The 17,774-nt window shown below is 33.7% G+C and overlaps 1 protein-coding gene across 1 annotated transcript in view; it reads left to right on the forward strand.

Moving 5' to 3' along the window:
- Positions 1–17,774, forward strand: part of AK9 (adenylate kinase 9) — a 58,260-nt gene that overhangs the window by 9,534 nt on the left and 30,952 nt on the right. Inside the window, exons 5-14 of the mRNA XM_018078365.2 lie at positions 284–396; positions 2,056–2,247; positions 2,936–3,061; positions 5,219–5,293; positions 6,666–6,767; positions 8,412–8,551; positions 8,634–8,814; positions 9,175–9,319; positions 11,694–11,827; positions 12,493–12,649. Coding sequence (XP_017933854.1) covers positions 284–396; positions 2,056–2,247; positions 2,936–3,061; positions 5,219–5,293; positions 6,666–6,767; positions 8,412–8,551; positions 8,634–8,814; positions 9,175–9,319; positions 11,694–11,827; positions 12,493–12,649 — 1,365 coding nt within the window. The remainder of the gene's footprint in view (positions 1–283; positions 397–2,055; positions 2,248–2,935; positions 3,062–5,218; positions 5,294–6,665; positions 6,768–8,411; positions 8,552–8,633; positions 8,815–9,174; positions 9,320–11,693; positions 11,828–12,492; positions 12,650–17,774) is intronic.

Raw genomic sequence — 17,774 nt, forward strand, 5'->3', positions numbered from 1 at the left:
GACCTTCCAAGGTTGTAGAAAGCAGGTGGTCTGAGTATGATCTTTAACGTCCTCGTAATTCTTGAGTTAACAAATTTTGGGAGTACTCTGTAAAGTTGAAAACAACACACTTTTCTGTATTTCATCGGAAGTAGACATGGGTGCACAATTTTTTTTAGTAGTGTTATATCATGTACATGGTTTAAAATTGTGCCACTAAATGTATTGTTTAAAGACAAGTAAAACTAGCTTTATATTTGACATAAGCTTCTAAAAAATATGTTTCATAAAATGTATTTGTCAGGTTATGTTCTCAGTGGATTTCCTTCTCTCTCGGAGGAATACATGACTATTTCACAGCAAATAGAGAAAATAAAGAATCTAAAATTAAAACCGGATTTCCTGATTAACATTAAGGTAATGTCATCTTCATTAACTTGCTCATAATTTTCTTAATTATTAGTAGACTCATATGCCACGTATGCCAAAAGATCATATTTTCCTCTGTGCACTTGAGTATAGTATTTATTGAGGAGCGATAAATTGTTCTCTTTTATATTGGAATGGAATTTCACTATTTTATTCCATTATAAGCATTGCTCAGGTAAAATAATGAACATTTCCTAAAACTTCAGCAGCAGTTACAGTCTTTGCACCTCTACCAATTAGAAGATAGAGGTTTTCAAGAAAAGGAAATTCTGAGTAACATGATTATTATGGGATTTTGGATAAATGTACATCCACCATCCACATATTGCAGGAAAAAATTTCCCACATATGGAAGTTAGAAAGCAAATTGTTTTATTTTTCACTCACTAATTGTGAAACTACTTCTTATTCATTATTCATTCATCTTGTTTACAAATCTCAATTTGTAGTGGGACATACCAGATATTTTACAGAAGTGACTCTGATATAACCAAAGAACCATAAATTGTTGGAAGTGTAGGATTAAGAGGACTTTCTCATTTTAACTTAAAAGAATGGACTTGCTTTCTACTTCCATATTAGTAAAAAAACAAGGCAACAGGGACTCTTCAGACATCAGGCTGACTGCTTTGGCCAAACATCACTAACCTGTCTTATTAGTAAGAATGGGATGGCCATGCCCAAACTGTCCACTGGGAAAGGCCCTAGGCCTGTGCCATTCTCCAGATTGTGCCCAGCTATTCACTGGGGAGGATACTAGCTGGCCCATACCAAACTGCCAGATTCCATGCAGATAAAATAACAGTATATATAGTCATGAACAAAGTTTCAGACCCTTCTTCTTGTAATGTTTTGTTTATTATCAACTAGATTATTTCTCTCTTTTACTTTGAATGGCAGAATGAGCTACTGAGGTAGCTCTGAATAGTCAGCCTCTGGTCTTGTGCTCCATTCTCATTGGGATTTTGATTCTGGTTGTCATATCTATGTGTTTTTTCAGATGCTAAGCTTCAGGGTATGGATCTATTCTATGGCTTTGCAGATTTAACTGCATGTTTGTTTTAATCCTATACTTTTAAGACTTAATTTGGTTGAATATGCATAGTAAAAAATTGTGAATGCGTACTTCAAACCTTTTTTCTATGGTCATGGAAAGATCTTAAAATACTAGAGAAACATATTTTTGTGCTACTTTTCAGAAAGTCAGTCTTTGTTTTAATACCAAGTAGTGAGAGATTCCAGTTCTTGAGAATATGTCCTGTATAGTTTCATATGCAGCAGTACAAATGGATATACTAACTGCACTGGAAAGAAAAATGTAATTCTTGACTTCTTGTAGTAACATCATCATCTTCTCCTCTGAGAAAAAGACTGAGACGAAATGTGCATTAAAAATCCTTGTCCCAAAGTTGAATGAATAATTTTGCCTTTTATTTCAGTTTATTCAAGCTGCTTTCACAGATATGTCAGAAATGTAACTATTTTCATTAGATTAAAAGAAACAGAAGAATGGAGATTCTACATAACTCTGGGAATAATAAAATACTGTTATTAGTAGACCAATTTAGAGAAATTTTGTCTCTCTGAGAAAAAGATGTTATAGCAGGACAATAAACACATGATTTCTTTTTACCTATTCCTTGCTAGTATCCAGACTGTGACTTATGCCAAAGAATATCAGGACAAAGGCAACACCCTGATTCAGGGCAGGTATATCAGAGGAGCCAGTGGGATCCTAAAGTTACCGCGAAGCATAAGAAAGAGAAAAATCAGCATGAAGAAGAGGATGAAGAAGAGGAGCAGGAAGAGGAAGAAGAAGAAAAAGGAGGGGAAGAAGAGGTAAATATTGCTAATTTCTAAACAATGCAAAGTATTATAATTTAGACAAAGCGGAACAAATTCTGATACTCTAAAATATCACTACACTACATTATGAATTAATTTTGCTCAACTTTAATCTTAATTCTGTTTCTGTTCTGCTTTAAGAGATGTGAGATAATACTTAAATGGTAGGTTTCAATGACAGCAAGTGCTGATGATTGTATAGCTTAACCTGGATTCATTCTTTAACGCAGAAGTCACTGAACTGTTCCTTGCCATAAGTTAAGAGAGTGCATCAGGAGGAAAAAGGCGACTCTCCATTGCCTGTTTTTGATCTAGGCAAATAAAAGAGTTCTTAAATTTTGTTTATTGTAACAAGTTTTACTGGTATTTGCAGGACACTAGCTCATTTTCTGGTTTTGGTATTACATTACTACAAATGAATTTTCTTTTTTTTTTTCACGATGGTATTAATTTTGAATTCAGGTTGAATTTTTATAAGAGTGGCCAGAGACTTATCAATGCAAGTTCTAGGCACATTGCTTTCCATTTGTGATAACTATACATCATCAGGAAAGGATCATGGTCAGCAATCACTGGACTGATACTCATTGCCATACTCTGCAAAGCTACTTTATTTACCTTTGAGTGAAGACAAAAATTATTTCAATATACTATTTCTGTATCTTTAAATTTTGTTCTGCAGACTGCAGAAGATCTACGTAAGAAAGCAGAATCTTTTCATCAATTAGTGCAGAGGCCTGAAGATATTCTTGAAAATGCAGAGAAAAGAGTTGGAACATATAAGGATATAATGCTTCATCCTCTAGAAGTAAGAAAAAACAAAGTACTATGATCGTGTATAACAGAAGATTTCTAAAACTATCTTGCAGTGTTTTAATTGGGTTTTTTAGTTTGAGATTTGTTGTATGGAGGTGGTCATGCTACAGCATATCCCCAAATTCTGGAATGCATTCTGAAATCAATGATACAAAGTTGTCATCTGTCAGTGAGGTTTGCACTCTGGGATCAAGATCAAGTTTGAGTTTTAAAAGTTGAGTTTTAAAAGGGAAACCATACCTACCACCACAGACGCTTTCTGAGTCTAGTAAGTGAAGAATTTGAAGACTCCAGTGTTTCATCACAATTACCAGAGTCCATTCCAGAATGCAATCCCATAAGTAATCTGCCCTTTACATCAATTGCCTTCCACTCCAATAGATTCCCTTCCTCACCTGCTTCATTGTCTGCAGATCCATATACACAGTAATTATCCCATCAGTTTGCTTTGTTGCCTCTTTTGTTTCTGCAGCTATGACATTGTTTTTTCCTTTCCCTGTTGTGTTCAGGAAGGTGGATGTACTATGTGTCTTTTTTTTTTTTTTTCAATTAAAAAAAAAACCAGAACGGGTCCAAAGCAATAATTTGTTCTTTTATTTTTTTTCCCTATCTCCTGGTATAAGCAACTGCAAAATCCTCATGTTTGATGCCCACTTGACAATTACTGATTATGCCCTATGGATTATTACTGATTATTTCCCTATGGATTATTTAATCCTATAGATAAAATTGTGTAAAACTGGTATAACCCTCATCGCTACAGTAACAAACTTGTTACTGCTGTGAAGGGGAAAACAAAAGATGTGATATCTTTAATCATTACACAGTCTCACATGGATTTCTCTTGATCAAACTAATGGAAAGTTGTTTGGAATAAATTACCATAGGATGTGTACGAAACTTCAACAGGTTCAACACATTCCACTAGTTGGTAGGTCTTACTTAGGCTTCGCTAGTGGTGAATGTATTAGTGAAGATGTTTAGTGGTCCACTAATACATTAAAAGAACATAGGGTTTTGTTATGTTGAGGTTGAGATGATAAACTGGAAATAAAAGCTTTTAGGATGCGCAGTTGGTGCTGAGCTGGGATAGGTTGAATGAACTTTGGAGAACACACTTTGATTGCTTGATGAATTGTTAGGATGCAATTGACTGGAAATAAATGTGAGGAAGGAAACCTAATGAACAATTAACGTGAAATAATTGGCTAGACCTCAGTACTGCAGACAATCTGCAATCTGTGGGGGTTTAGTTAGTCAAAACTGAGTTAATAAATTAGATGTTATTGTATTAATGCAAATATTATGGATGTACGAATAAGACCATAGGAGCATTGTATATTAGAGAAATGCAAACTATTATCTTCTTTGTAGAAGAGTATTAGAAAGAAGTAATTAGTTATGATCTATTTTTACTAAAGGTAGGATAGATAATTTAATTTATTGTATAGAAGACAGACTAGATGCCAGGAAATGAACTGTGACCATAAATGTAGTGAAGAACTGGAACAGATTATCTACAAAGTTATCAAGTCAGCTTCACTAAGCTTTTTCAGGGCTGAGGTTAGACCAACATACGTCAGGAATGGACTGAGTATTCTCAATCCTCAGAGAGAGGCATTAACGATGGACGTGGGAGGTTTGTTTTAGTCTAATGCCTTACTTACTAATGGGAAAATTAAAAATAAGAAAAATCAAATATATTGTTCAAATTTTAAAGAAATTAGGAGTCAGGACCAAAATGAAAACATTGGTCTCATGGCTGGTATTTCCAGGAAATGTGTTATTCACATTGTCATCATTTTCCAGCAAAGAATTAAGGTAGTTAGACAATTAGAAGTTGAACTCATACACAAAATGTTACTGTATCTTGATATTTTTTAACTCTTCTGCATTTGAGCTAAGACATCTGAGCTTTTTTCTGAACCCATTTTAATTCCGGTTTTGGAACTCTTTCTATATTTATCTGTCACCAAATAAAAGTTTCTCTCCAGAAGATTTTATAAGCCATCAGTACAATAAATCTTGATTTTGCTGAAGTCCACAGGAGTCCATCCGTAGATATGTATAGGCACAGAATTAACTTCATTAACTGTCATTATGTGGTTAACAATACTCAGTTGATGAGTATGTCTTTGTTCTTAAACAGGAATTGATGGCTGAACAGAATTGTCAATATCTTATTGAAGTGGATGGAAATCAGCAACCAGATGATCTCTTTGAGGTAAGTAAACTATGCACCAAGTTAACCTCCACTAGAAAATAATTTCTCAATTCTGTTTTCCTGTCAGCAGAATTTTAAGTTGTTTAAAACTTATTAATTTACTATTAGAAAACATGACCTTTGAAATACTTGCTTTCCTTGCTCTGTTATAAGATTCACTGCACTGCCTTCAGATTTATGTATATGTTACATGAGAATATTTTCAGGAAGGCTACAGACTCTTTTGAATTGTGTCCATCTGGTTTAGCTCTTTTTCTGACGTGTATTAGTGTAAAATATAATGAGAAATTAAAACATTTTCAGTACTATATATCTACAGAACTGGCCTATTTTGTGTTTGTGTCTAAAATAATAACAGAATTTTTATGAATTTTGATATTGTTTTGCAATGTAATAGAAGACACTTCATTCCTGTAACAGTTCTGCTGAGTGCTTGTGTCTATATTTTTAACTTATAACATAGCAGCTCATTCTCCCTATTCAAAAACCTACAGTGGTAAGTCTTGAAAATAAATAATCTTATCCTCTGCCTCAGAACTAAGAGTTGCTTCAAATCAGAACCTTAAGTATGGGGTTGAAAATTAAGTAGGAGGTCGTCTTTGACAATGTAGAAAGTGAGCTGCTCCTGCATTTTCTCCTCTGTTGTTTGAAACAGATTGTATCAATTATAATTCTGTAAGTACTATTTCAGTTTATGCTGAACTTCACTACCAAGACTGGTCCTATGGACAAAAAACCCCAGGGCTGGAACATAAAATTTCCTCATTTATGATCTCTTCGTGAACATTACAACACAAAATTTGTAGCAAATGCAATCAAGTTATGTAATGATTCCAGCCATTTTACCTACAAGTAAGGTAGAAACAGAAAGAAACAAACAAAGACCTATTATGCAACTATTCCAAACATGACAGAATTGGCTTTTTCATTCCAAGAACACTTGTATTCAGAAAATACTTCATTTAAACTTAATATCATCTGATTCTCATTGGTAGACATCTGGTTTAAATATCTTTTAAAATAAACTACCCAAAGTTGTATTACTTCTGAATGTGCATAATCTGATTTCCTAAAGAGACTTGCCTCTTTTTCAGATTGGAGCTCATCTGAGTAGTTCCACTGATTTGATCCTTCGCAGCCTATTCCTTTAGGAGACTTGGGATTCACAGCATAATGAGGAGATATAAAGACTGTGATTTGGCATTTTGCACTGCCTGTATCTACAAAATAGCTTGTTAAAACTATAAACTGGGCCTCAGTATATATTTAACCATTATATAAATAATAAGTTACAATTTTAAATATGGTTTGGGGGCCCTTTCAGAGGACAAAAGCAGTTTTGATTGGTACTGAGTTGGTATTTTCTCTTCAGTCAGTGGTAATTCAACTTCAGTCTATGGATGTTCGAAATGCAGCTCCTATAATTCGACTGCAAAGTGAACAAGAAGAAGAAACGCTGGGGGGAAAGAAAAACGTAGGTGGGCTTTTCTGAACTGTGATTGACTGTAATAACTAGATTTTTTTCGGTATAAGCTTATATTGTAACATCTTTGCTTCACAGGAGCTAGTTTGTTTTACCGTGCAATAAGGGCATTTTTTAAACCTTGATTTTTCAGAAATGAGAATTTAAGATAAATCTGGAACTGAAATCCACTTTAAAAGTATGAAAATAAAAAGTCTGTCATTACCAAAAAAAAGTTGAGATGATTATAATAAAATTTTGAACAAAATTATTGTTTTAGCAATTAAGAATTAATTCCTTCCAAGAAAATAAAGAAACTTTAGCCAAAGGAAAACAATCTCAGCAACTGACACTTAGCTCAGTCTTTACTCTTTTCCTGAATGCAAAACAATGAGCTAATAGAAGTCTGGCAACATTCTGCCTAACTGAAATCACATTCATTCTATTTCCTGTAATTAATTAGAAAAATGGCAAGTTAGTGCTGAATTTTGCTGAATCATGACAATTATACTTTGTGTCCCTTCCAAATAAAACTGAAAACCAGAAGTCTCTGTATGAATGTCTTCACCTGTATTTAGTTGCACTCATCTTTCCTGCTTCTTAACTAAACTTTGAATATATGAACCATACTCTAACTGGGAGACTCCACCACACATTTTCAGAGAAACATCCCTCCCTTCCTTTTCTGTTTTCTCCATTGCTGACAAATTCACAAGTGAAAGACAGGTCATCTGTATTTATTATTTAGTTGGTTTGTGTGTTTGTTTTGGTTTGTGTGTAAGCTTTTAGTAACCACAGTATTTGGGGCAAGGAGTTCTTCATCTTAGCTGGACATTATATACAGAATTGCTTCCCTTCATGTTGCATCTGCAGCCTTTTAACTCTGTGTCCTCCAGGTGTTGATATGCAGAAGTCAGTGCATACTTTGTTCTCTACATCTGTCCTCTAATAACTCACAATTTCAGACTTCTGTCCTGCTTTTATGTAGCCATACTGAAGACTTTCAGTCTACATAATCTTATCCACAGAAGTATGTATTCCAGGATCTATTCCTGAGTAGTCACAGTCAATGAAAATTCATAAATCCTAATTTTCTGTGTAAAACTGCTATTTTACTGCCTGACTTTGTTGATTCTGAAGGTTTTTCTGCAGTTCTTCACAGCCAGCGCTTGTCTGTACTATTCTGAATAATTTAGAGTCACCATAACTTTAGGATTCACTCACTATTCACCTATAAGAGGTCTATTAAACTTACTTTATCACATGATATTTCTGCATATCTAAAACACGTATTTTGACCTTGCTATTCCCCGCCACAGACTTTGGTCCTTTTTTTCATCCCCTTTGGAAGAATTCTTGGCCATTTTCTGCCATCTTCAGTATGTGCCTCATTATAATTTTAAACTTCTGAAAATAATAAGTAAAGGCTACAGAAACTATTTTAAGTACTATTTTTGTTAAATAAAGCTGAAAAAATGAAGAATTATATATTCTGAAATATATAATTTTAAAAAAAAAAATTCTAAAAAGCATGATGTGGTTTTCTTTTTAGGTTTGCATATTTTCCATCAATATGTTTCAAAAAAATGTAAGAAAAAGGCATATGTAGCTTCAGACAAAAATTACATATGCTGTTATTGCTGTTTTAATAAACAGGATGAACTTTTCCGTGTTCTGTCATCTTACAATCCAATAGCACCCAGATACCGGTGGCGTAGAAGCAGATGGGGACAAGCATGTCCTGTGGCTCTAAAGGAAGGTGACATTGTAATGGGAAACCCAGATTTTGCTGTCAGGTTAGCAGAATTTGATACTCAGTTTTCACTTCTATTTAATGAGATAACTGTCCATATCTGTTAGCTTCTCTTCTATTTGAAGTTTTCTAGGTAAAATGTACGTGCTGTCATCCCCAGAGGCACTGAAAACATTTATGTTGAATCCACGGCCTTATCTCTTACCACCAATGCCACTTCCTCCTTGCAAAGTATTAGTATTTGGTCCTCCATTCTCTGGAAGAACAACTATTTGTAACCTACTTGCACACAAATATAAAGGAAAGGTAGGTTTATAAATGTCTTATGTAGCAAGGGTATCAACTGAGGCTTGGGAATCAGTTAAGCACATTCCTATTCCTGTTGTGTTATTAACATACACATTACAAATATATGGATTACAGAGGAAATATCATATTTCAGAGAAATTCATTTATATGAAAGTAGCTGCATTTCAAAAATACTTTTAGTATTAGAATAATTATTAATTAGCATTAGAATATTATTAATAACTTTTGTATCTAGGATAATTAAATATAAATGCAAATTAAAAATAACCCTGCACTGGAATTATATGTAGATTTTTATGGATCAGATGTTATATTTCTTTTCTGTGATATTTGTATTTTTTCAAATAATTTCACTAGGTCCTTGATATGGCTGAACTCATTCAACCCCATATAGAAGAATCAAGAGAAAAAAACGCTGAGCAAGTGCAAAGGGATGCAGTAGAAAAGGCTATAACAGCAGTGAAAAATAGGTTGGAATTAGAAGAACAGTCAGGAGAAACAGGTGAACAAAGTGTTCTATAGTCTTTGAAGCTATCTTATTTGATTTAGGTTATTTAACTGAAGCAGCTGCTGCCACTTTACTTAAAAAGTTACAGTTGTTACGGTTCGTGTGCATTAAATATGAACTAAAAGAACACACAGTGAGGGGGATAGCTTAGTAGTATTCAGTATATATATACATATAAATCCTCTGAATTTGAGGACCATTAGTATTAAGAAAGAGTTTTCTGAGCTCTGAGCTAAAAGAAGAAATTGGTTCTGACTGATACTTTTTGAAAACTTTCCATTTGAATGACTTCCAGTTAAGTTAAATCTCTACAAAATTGAAATTCTCTTCAAGAAAGAAGCTTGTCAGCTAGGCTGATGTGAATCCACAATCTACAGATTTTACACTCTGGAGCAGCTTCCAAGTATGCTGTCTCAGATGGCACATTCACAAGTCACTCCAGCTCCAGTCACATTTAGACTCCTTAAGCTGCCCAGGTTTTTGCAGCTTGAATTCAGAAAATATTTTGAAAAGGTGAAATTGTTAAATTGTTAAATATCTTTAAAACAAAATTTGTGGTTTTTTCCCAGGAAATTTAATGGGGACTTTTCAAAATAGTTTTTTTTTTTAATGAAAATTCTCCACTGAATTAGAATTGCCTTTTCCAGTTAGCTCTCGTTATGGTTCAAAGGGACAACCAGGCCATTTTGCCTTATTCAAATAAGCAAGGAATCACTATGTTTGACTTTCTTATGGGTTGATACATATCTAACAAGGATTCAGTATATTCCTCTGGTGCTGCAAAACAGAGGCTGACAGTGATGAAAAACCTTTGGCCTTGCAATAAGAATAATGGTGAGCTATCACACCAAAATTAAAATCATTAACAGTGTCATGTTCCAGATTCTTGGCTATGTAAAGACTTTTCAGGACAGGTATGTGAAATGATATCAGGATTAAAGAGAATCCTAATTAATAACCTGGGAGAGCTCAGGCAATTTTATTGCAAAACAGAACTACAAACAGATGATGTGTTTTCACTTAAATATCTTTTTATAGGATAAGATTGTTTCAGAATTTTTTAATAGATAAGAATAGGTGCTAATTCACACACAAAAACTAAAGGAAGAGAGGATCTGGATTCAGAAGTAGGAGTATTTGCCACCTGAATATGAGAAACTTAAAAGTATGCTAAGTTTTAACTTGTTGAAATGCTTAAACAGATGAAATATGTTTGTAAACCTATTATGGTTTAAAAATAATAGTAGTTTTTGCATACAGAGCAGACTTTTATTTCATCTCAAACAAGATAGGTTGTTAGGTAAATCCAATTATGAACATTAATGAAATATATAGAGAGGGAGCTAAAATCAAAGTTAAATAAATGTGGATTGTGAGGTAGTTTTTGCAAGTTTCTTTGACTTTTTAAAGAAAAACATTTGTTCTTTCAATGATATTCTTCCTTTAATTTATGACATCCTGTATCAGAAAAATATACCAAAGGGAGCACTAAAGAAAGATGCAGAACTGCAGAAGTAGAATATAATATCTTTAGCTATGATAACTGTAAAGTCTGCTCCGTTTGGGGTTTGGGCTGCATTGAGGTTTTTTGCAGAATGGAAATTAGTAAGTTATTGTCCCTTACCCAGGGACTTTGTAACTTGGCAAAAATAACCTGATAAATTGTGCATGTAAAAAGTAACAACATAATCATGGAAACATCTTGACATAATCACAGAAAGTAAATATGAGCTTTTTTCCAAATTATACTGTTAGTAGATAATGCAGTTGGCTAAAACAGTTCTTCATCAAATTTTATCAAATTAGTATGTTAACTGTAAAAAGAGTGTTCCTTAATTTTTTTTAAAATAATTACAGTTGTTGTGTCAGCCATTAATAACAAAATATGGGTCCAATATGAACATTTTGTACATCTTAGGTAATGCAGGCTTCTTGATTGTTGAAAATACACTGCCTTGATCTGTGATTTGTATTGATTTTAGAATTAATCTGGTCAAACTTTTGATTCAGAAATCAAAGAGAAATCAAATCCAGGGAAATTCTCAGGTGCTGCAAGTGCCCGACTGTGATTGTTCTAGTACATAAATGTCATTCTATTCATATTGAAAAAACATTTCACTTAGTGGTAAAAAAACCTGAACAGCTAAAATGGTTGAGTTTTTTATCATGAGAGAGCAAACCAAGATCCTAGAATTTATCTTTATGAAACATTTCCTAGAACTGCATTCAGAAGAACTGGTGTTTGATTCTTTCTCATCATAATTGTGTAGTATTGCTTAAAAATGACTACTGGGCTGTAGTTATGATTTAACCTTTTATTTGATTCCCATTAATTTGGGAAGTGCTTTAAAAAAATCTGTATTGTTAGAAATATCAGAGATAACTGCTGACCACCCAGAAGTTCAAGCGATGGTAGAAGAAGCTATGAAAAGTGCATCAGTCTCTGAAGCTACACTGTCACCTCAAATATATGCTGAAGTATTGGAGGGAGCTATTGCAGAGGTAAGACTACAAGTACTATATAGCAAAACATTTTTTTCCTAAGAGCAACTTTTAACAGTTTATACATTATTGATATATGTTCCTAATTTTTCTGTTTGAAAGATCAGTTTAGTTTATAACACAATGCCTGGAAGCCTTCATACGATTAAGAGAAACTGAGCAGAATCATGAAAGACAAATCTATTGAGGACTAGTTTATATATGTGTATATACACACACAAACTATTTCTGTCTTGCAAATTACTTGGGCTACAAATTGTTAAAACCTGGGAGAATTATCTGAGGGATCACTGTATGATTGCCCTAGTCTTACATTCTTAGTCACTATTAAACAGCTCAACACCAGATACAAGGGTTTAAAAATAATTGTTTATGAAGGTTTATCCAAGAATCTTGAATTGTTTTAAATCTGTTCAATTGTTTGTAACTACTGAAATTGGAATCTAAGTTCTTTATAGCAAGCTTAAAAATCACTATCACAGTTATCTCTTTTTGTTTAAAATGCTTTTAATTTTCATTCAGAAAATGTCTTATTTTTTATTGACCTGAAATGACAAAAAGGAAAAATCATAACATTTAGAAAATCATTTTGTGTTGTACAGTCTTTTTTGTACAGCTGATAGACTTAGTCTTTTTATATCACTGAACCTGATGTTCTGTTACAGCTAATGAAGAAGAACAAAGACAGGTTTCCTGGCGCTCCGGAAAAAGGAGGATGGGTAGTGGATAACTACCCTCTGTCAGTAGATCACTGGTCAGCTTTATCAGAAAAGCAACTCCTACCTGACACTGTTATCTGTCTGAAGCATACAGAAAAAGATGGTTAGTAAATGCATACTAGTGCAATTTAATATTTTCTTTTTTTTTCCATGTTGATATCTGTATATAAAGCACACAAGAAAAACTACCAGTTATGTTCCATTTATAAAGCGTCAGGGATCTAGAGAAGAAATAATTCGGTGAATCAACAGGAGTACCCCAAATTCTTACAATTTGGATTAAGGGAATTACACAGAATTGAAAACCAGAATGCTTTGCAAAAGCAGTAAAGAAAATTTCTCCTACTTATAATCAATTTTCAATTTTCTCCTATTTGCAGTCATTAGTAAATACCAGGGGACTCTGGTACTTTCAGATTTTTGCATTCTGTGTCTGGCTGGCCACTAGCTTGCGATGTGGCTCTCTGTCAAATTCCCCTGTGCATTAGTTTCCCTACTTGAAAAATCATGTATGAAATTTCTGTGCTTGAGAGAAAAGGGGGAGAGAAACACCTGTATGTAGATGTATCCTGTTCTCCATCCTGAAATCAAAAAAAAAGAATAACTTCTTACCCAGATTGATACAATAGCTTAGTATCCATGAATTCAGAGGAAGGGATTTTTACTTCATTGTTTCAAGCAGGAAGGAAGGCTGGTATCAGGCATGAATAACTGAACAGATTCATATACTGTTAGAAATTTTGCCTGCCAAATCAGGTCTTAATGGATTATGGCTGCCTAATTCATACTACAACACAAGTTTAATTGACCTTTGGGAATGTTTGGTCATTGCCTGTCCAACCCAGTCCATTATGAAAAGGTCTTTCAGTGGCAGAAACTTCCATTCAAGAAAGGCGTGATGGATCTATTCATATGTTGTTCAAGAAAGCTCGGTAACTGCCCAACACTGGAATCAGTGCAGAGAGCTTTTCAAAACCTTGTTCCTGGATATAAAAATCAACCTGAGCACATGAAGGTTATACTGTTTACTCAGAACAGATTTCTTATTAAAAAAAAAGGTTTTCAGAAGCATGTCATCTGATCAGCTAATCATTCTCACAACTCAGGTACCATACCTAAAACTACTTAGTCATGTAGCTTTCGTAACACCTTAAACATCTTAACTGGAAGTCTTTCAGTGTGGTTGGAGCTCATATACAGACTAAATACAGAGTGAATATTTCTATGAGAAAGTTCTAGATCCAGTGTTTGTCAGAAAATTGTATTTGCTATATCTATCATTCAAGACCTCATCTCAGATACTTTCAGAGTGAATTTAAGGGCAAATTACATTTCAATGCCTCATCTCTGCTTCCCAGACATTCCAAGCTGCAGAAGAATACCAAGACTAAATTATCTAAAGGTGGCTTTATGAACTATATTCTTTTAAATTCCTTTCAGTTATCCTCTGTTTTTCAAAAATACATTTAATTGAAAGTATTGGTTTGAAATATAAACCCTTCACACAGAAATGTCATCGCTTCAAATCAACACCAATGTTTCTAACAGTTAAGTGACATCTTTCTCACAGATAAAATTTAGATAAAAACACATTTTATGTTAGTTGATTATGTAAGATATGGGAGGAACAAGTATGAGTAAAGTGAGATAAAAGAGATGATGTCTGCTGTAGCCTTTGGCTAAAAGTGTAGCTTTTTGCTTATGGATACACTTACTTGAATTTAGCTATTTTGTTTCATTTTGTTCAGTTTATTCTTTATTTTTATTTGGGCAATTGTGTTAGCTCTTTGTTTGATTCCCACTAATTTCTGTCATTTAAATAACCATGTAGTTGTGGATTTTACATTTTCACAGTATTTGAGTCATTACTTTGTAAGGTATTCCCTGAACTACTCTAAACTGTCTTAAGTGCACTGATGAAAATGAATTTTAGCCACACAGCCATATATCATAAATCTATTTGCCAAGGTAACTAAGTCAGTAGAGTTCCTAGTAGGAACAGCATATTCTTCATTTCTGTCAACCAGCTGTAGTAGTAGAGGTATGTACATTATTTATATTTTATTTGAATATTTTTCATTTATTTCTTCATAGTTTTCTTCATACACATGCAAACAAAATAAATGTTGGAGTAATGTGTGATATATATAACGCATGATAAATAAAGCCTTTCAGTTCTGTCTCCCCTTACAGCCTTCATCATAACCTTCCAGTATCCCAGACTCAGTTTACTAGGTGCTTGAAATTGAAAACAAAGCTCTAAAACCATAGAAATCAACAGTATAACAACATTTCAGCAGTATATATGCTTTTTGTTGACTTTAAAAAGAAGTAAGATAGTTGTCTATAATTTATTAAATAATATTCCTAACTCAATAACTTTTGTTTTATTCAGATGCCTAAAACTCATTACTGTTATGTAATTGTACTGCAGAAGTCTGTATACTGTGTAGACCATACTTAGCAAATAGGAAAGAAAATAATTTTGTTATTATTTAACTTTTATTTTACCTATCTATAACAAGGCCTAAGTCATAAAGGTACTATAAGATAGACTGAATATGATAACATGCTTTTAATTTTTAATGATGTAACATTTCACCTGCTCTCTGAAAGAAATACTCTAGCCTTGTAGGGTTCTTTAAATTACATAGAAGCTTTTTAAAAAGTCCACATTGTAATTTTCTACAGTTTCTAATAAAACACACAGCTCTTCTCCAAAATGAATGAGTTCTATAGTATTGCCTATAAAGGCTCTATCATCAGTGTCTGAAACAACAAAGTGCATCTTAGTTTTGAATATCTAACTAATTTTGATCTGAGTACATCAAAATAACATTTATTAATGATAGAAGTAATAATGTGATGTACACACTTGTGCTCTTAACATGTGCTAAGTCCTTGTTCAGAGTAAATCATGTTTTCCTATGCCTACATTTTATTTCAATAATCAAACTGACTCACCGAAACACTTCAGTCACACTGCTCTTCACCTGACATCTGTTTTATTTCTCATGTAGTGCCATCAACACATTGCTGCAGCTTTTCTCCCATGTGACATGTCTTTACACCAATATAAATGAATGATATGTTCACAGTTTTGGTTGTTTGGTTTGGAGTTTTTTTATATGTGACAGTTATGATATAAAAATGATTAATCAGAAAAATAGTCCAGAGTCCAAATCATACACTTTTGGTCTCTCATGTATGAAATCATCTGGGAATGGCTCAAAGCTGCACCAGGAGAGGTTTAGACTGGACTTTAGGAAGCCTTTCTTTAACAAGAAGGTGGTCAAACACCCGTGTCAAACACTGTGACAGGCTTCTTACAGAGATGGTTGATGCCCCAAGCCTGTCAGCATTTCAGGAGCATTTAGACAATTCCATTAATAACATGATTTAACTTTTGGTCAGCCCTGAATTGCTCAGGCAGTTGATGAGAAGTAGATGATCATTGTAGGTCCCTTCCACCTGAAATAGTTCTATTCTATATAAATAGATTCACATTTTAATAATCATGATACTTGTAACCTTAGTGGGACCTGGCATTGCCTGAGGACTGAACATATTCAAATTTATAATATTGTTTGTGTTTAAAAGGAAAAAGTGGTTCCAGTAATGTCTTAATGAGAGTGAAAGTATATGGCGAAGGAGACTTCAGGTAAATGTAACAAATGTATTTAAATGAGTTAAGAAGCTAAGTTCAATGCTGAAGTGTCTATTGAGGGTACACAAATCAATTTATGAGGTAACTCTTGCTTGTAATGTCTTGCTGAAAATTAAAGCCTTTATGTTCCTTGACACAATTTTTCTGAGCCTAAATTATTTTCAGGAATTTGTTACTGTAGTTAAGCATTTTTTCAGAAGCTTCACATGGATATGTATTTATTTATACTAGGAGACAGTTATATCACTTCATGAGAATCTATTTCAGACATTGTAAAAGAGTTACCAGCTTCAAGTAGATCTGTGGGTTCATTCCAATCTTCCTGAAGTAAAATTTGCCGTATTCCTTTCCTGCCACATTTCTGCCAGAGATTACTCCCTTTCTGTAAGAAACTCCACTGGAGCACACATGCCTACACCTCAGTAGCTCAGGGTGGTGTGTTAGTACAACCCCATCTTCACTGATGTCTCTTCTGCTGCTCTTGTTATTTGGGCAGAAGTTCTTGCCAAAAATAAATGGGTAGCTGGGGCTGATAATTCCAGCCATCATCTCTTACGCTTGTCTTTCACAGCTGTTAACATCAATTAGTTATAAGCTCTTTAATAATGGTTCCAATCCCCCCTTTCCTATATTACAGATGGTGGAGGGTTGAATTAATATGCATCTCTTTGGCTTTTATTTTATGTTCTTGCTTTTTTATTCATATTATCATGTTAAAATCAGTAAGATATTTGAAACAACAAGAGAAAAAATAATTAAACCTGTCATTTTAGGACATTTCCTCTTTAGTCTTTGAAGAGAAATGCTTTTTGGAATCAATTGTAATTATAAAATTTATGCTTTTCAGAATCAATTGTAATTATAACATTTACCAGGCAGATGATGTGTACTTAGTCCTACAGCCTCTAAATATATTTCCTTTGTTTTCCTTGGATGGCTTTCAACCTCATTTGTGTTGGTTTTTTTTCCCTCAAACTGAAGGCTTTTCAATGAGAGAGTTTGGGCAAGGACAGTTAATTAAACTGCAGACAAGACATAGCAAATTGCTTGTTCTCTAAACTTCAAAGCAAGCTCTAGCGATATTAACTTCACAGTTTGTTCAGTCTTTGAGGAAAACTGCATGATCTTCAAAGCCAATTTCTGCCCTCCTTCATAAGCCAGATGTGATAATTACATTTTAATACCTGTAATCACAGCATTCTAGGCAGAAAAAAATCAAAATTTGAAACAGAAAAGTTAAGAACAACTTTCTCAATTAAATCCAAATACCTTCAGTTCTTAAACTCTTTTAGTCTCTCATTCAGAGGGATAAAGGCTCAGGGATATTGATGTAGTACACCTATGCAATTCTTTGCAGAAAAAAAAGAACAAAAGCCTATAATTAGAGCTATCAGTCTCTCTGAAAGCTCTTGTCACTTTCTAAACATAATAAGAAAAAGGACATTGTAATTTACTTTGCTTAATGTCTGTCTGTCTGTCTGTCCTCCTTGAGTCTATCCAACACCAGTCTTGTAAATGCAATAGAACCAAAAGCTAACGAAAAGATATCCGAAATCCTATA

The sequence above is a fragment of the Manacus vitellinus genome, unplaced genomic scaffold, assembly GCF_001715985.3.
Source record: "Manacus vitellinus isolate BGI_N305 unplaced genomic scaffold, ASM171598v3 scaffold_4_pilon, whole genome shotgun sequence".
Classification (NCBI taxonomy): domain Eukaryota; kingdom Metazoa; phylum Chordata; class Aves; order Passeriformes; family Pipridae; genus Manacus; species Manacus vitellinus.